Below are 1,713 nucleotides of genomic sequence, written 5' to 3' on the forward strand. Positions count from 1 at the left end.
GATTACTATAGGGAGGGGACTTGGGGATGGGGGTCCCTGAGGGGGGGACCGTGGGGATGGCAGATCCATGGGGGGCATTGGGGGAGTCCCCCGCTGTGGGGGGGTCACGCGGTGGGGCTCCTTCGGCTCTCAATGGGGGCGGCCACGCAGCCCCGCCGCACCCCGCACCGCCCACGAGGCGGTAAGCCCTGCCCCAAGCCACGCCCACAACAAGCCACGCCCCCTGGCTTGACCACCCCCTTTTTTGCCCGCCCACTTTTGACCACGCCCCTAAAACAGACCACGCCCTCTGATTTCTAGCCCCGCCCCTTCCGCTCCCCACCCGCTCTCCGTCCCCGCGCAGCGGCGCCCTCTCCCCATTGGCCACGGTCGCTGCGACGCCTCCCTATTGGCTGGCACGCAGGAGGGGGCGGGCCGCGCATGCGCACCTGTCTCAGCGCCCCTCCCTCCTCCCTCCTCCCCCCCTCCGCCGTCCCCTCCCCTCAGCGCCGCACCGCCGGGCGGGGGGAGCAGCGAGCGCCAGGCCCGGCCCTGCCCCGCCCTGCCCATGGCGAGCCGGGCACCGCCGTACCGCGCCGGGGGGCGGCGCTGAGCGGCCCCGGGCCTGGGCCTGGCCCGGCCGCCTCGGGCCTGCGCGCCGGTGAGTGCGAACGGAGCCGGGCCTGGGCCTGAGCCGCGCCCCTCGGAGCCGGGGGGGCAACGAGCGACACCCCGCCTTTTGTTCGGGGGCCGGAAATGGGCGATGGGGGGGTGGGCATGGCGGTGTGTATGGGGGCGGGGGGGGGGTGCGAACCTCCCCTCCACGGCAACGGGGACGCGAAGCCCCGCGCGGCGGTGGGGGCAGAGCGTGAGGTTGGCCTTCCTCCTCGTCCTGCTTCGTTGCATTGATCGCTTTGGGGGTTTGGACCCCCCTACCCCCCCCCCCCCCCCACACACACCCCCCCCCCCCCCCCCGTGTGGGGGCCCCCCGTTTCCCCGGGCAGGGGGGGGTTGGCGGTGGGTACGGATGGGGGTCGGGTTTGGGGGGGGTGTTAAGGGGGGTCCATCCGCACTCAGTGCCCCCCCCCCCCGCAGCCCTCTCCCTGTGCCCCCCCTGCTATGAGCCTCGGCCGCTGCTTCCCCCCGAGCAGCTGCAAATGAAAATGGAGGATATGTCTGTGGCTGGCCTGGATAACAGCAAGCTGGAGGTGAGCGGCCCCATCAAACCCCAGGGGAGGCTCACGCTGCGCTCCCCCCCCCCCATCCATTCCAGTCCCCATCCTCACTGCCCCCTCCCCCCCCCATTTTGTTCTGCAGGCCATCGCGCATGAGATCTACGCAGAGCTGGTGGAGGATGCCTGCCTGGGGCTGTGCTTTGAGGTGCACCGTGCCGTCAAATGCGGCTACTTCTTCCTGGATGACACCGACCCCGACAGCATGAAGGACTTTGGTGAGGGGGAAAGGGTGGGGGGAGACAACAGGACAAACTTCTGGGGTGGGACGTAGAGCTGGGCTGATTTCTCTGCCCCCCTCCCCCTTCCTGACCCTCAGAAATCGTGGACCAGCCGGGGGTGGACATCTTTGGGCAGGTGTACAACCAATGGAAGAACAAGGAGTGCGTCTGCCCCAACTGCAGCCGCAGCATCGCTGCCTCCCGCTTCGCCCCCCACCTGGAGAAGTGCCTGGGGATGGGGCGCAACAGCAGCCGAATCGCCAACCGCAGGTGAGACCCCC

At 70.3% G+C, this 1,713-nt stretch overlaps 1 protein-coding gene across 1 annotated transcript; it reads left to right on the forward strand.

The window, feature by feature from the left end:
- The first annotated feature begins 604 nt into the window (after window positions 1-604).
- On the forward strand, window positions 605-1,707 carry LOC122194039 (ataxin-7-like protein 3). Its single transcript, XM_042894950.1, has 4 exons — window positions 605-640; window positions 1,075-1,187; window positions 1,297-1,429; window positions 1,531-1,707. Exons 2-4 carry the CDS (start codon window positions 1,137-1,139, stop codon window positions 1,704-1,706), a joined length of 360 nt encoding a protein of 119 aa, XP_042750884.1. The 5' UTR covers window positions 605-640; window positions 1,075-1,136; the 3' UTR covers window position 1,707.
- The last annotated feature ends 6 nt before the right edge of the window (window positions 1,708-1,713 follow it).

Source organism: Lagopus leucura, unplaced genomic scaffold (assembly GCF_019238085.1).
Source record: "Lagopus leucura isolate 7727_CA_CO unplaced genomic scaffold, USGS_WTPT01 28430-0_obj-0_obj, whole genome shotgun sequence".
NCBI lineage: Eukaryota > Metazoa > Chordata > Aves > Galliformes > Phasianidae > Lagopus > Lagopus leucura.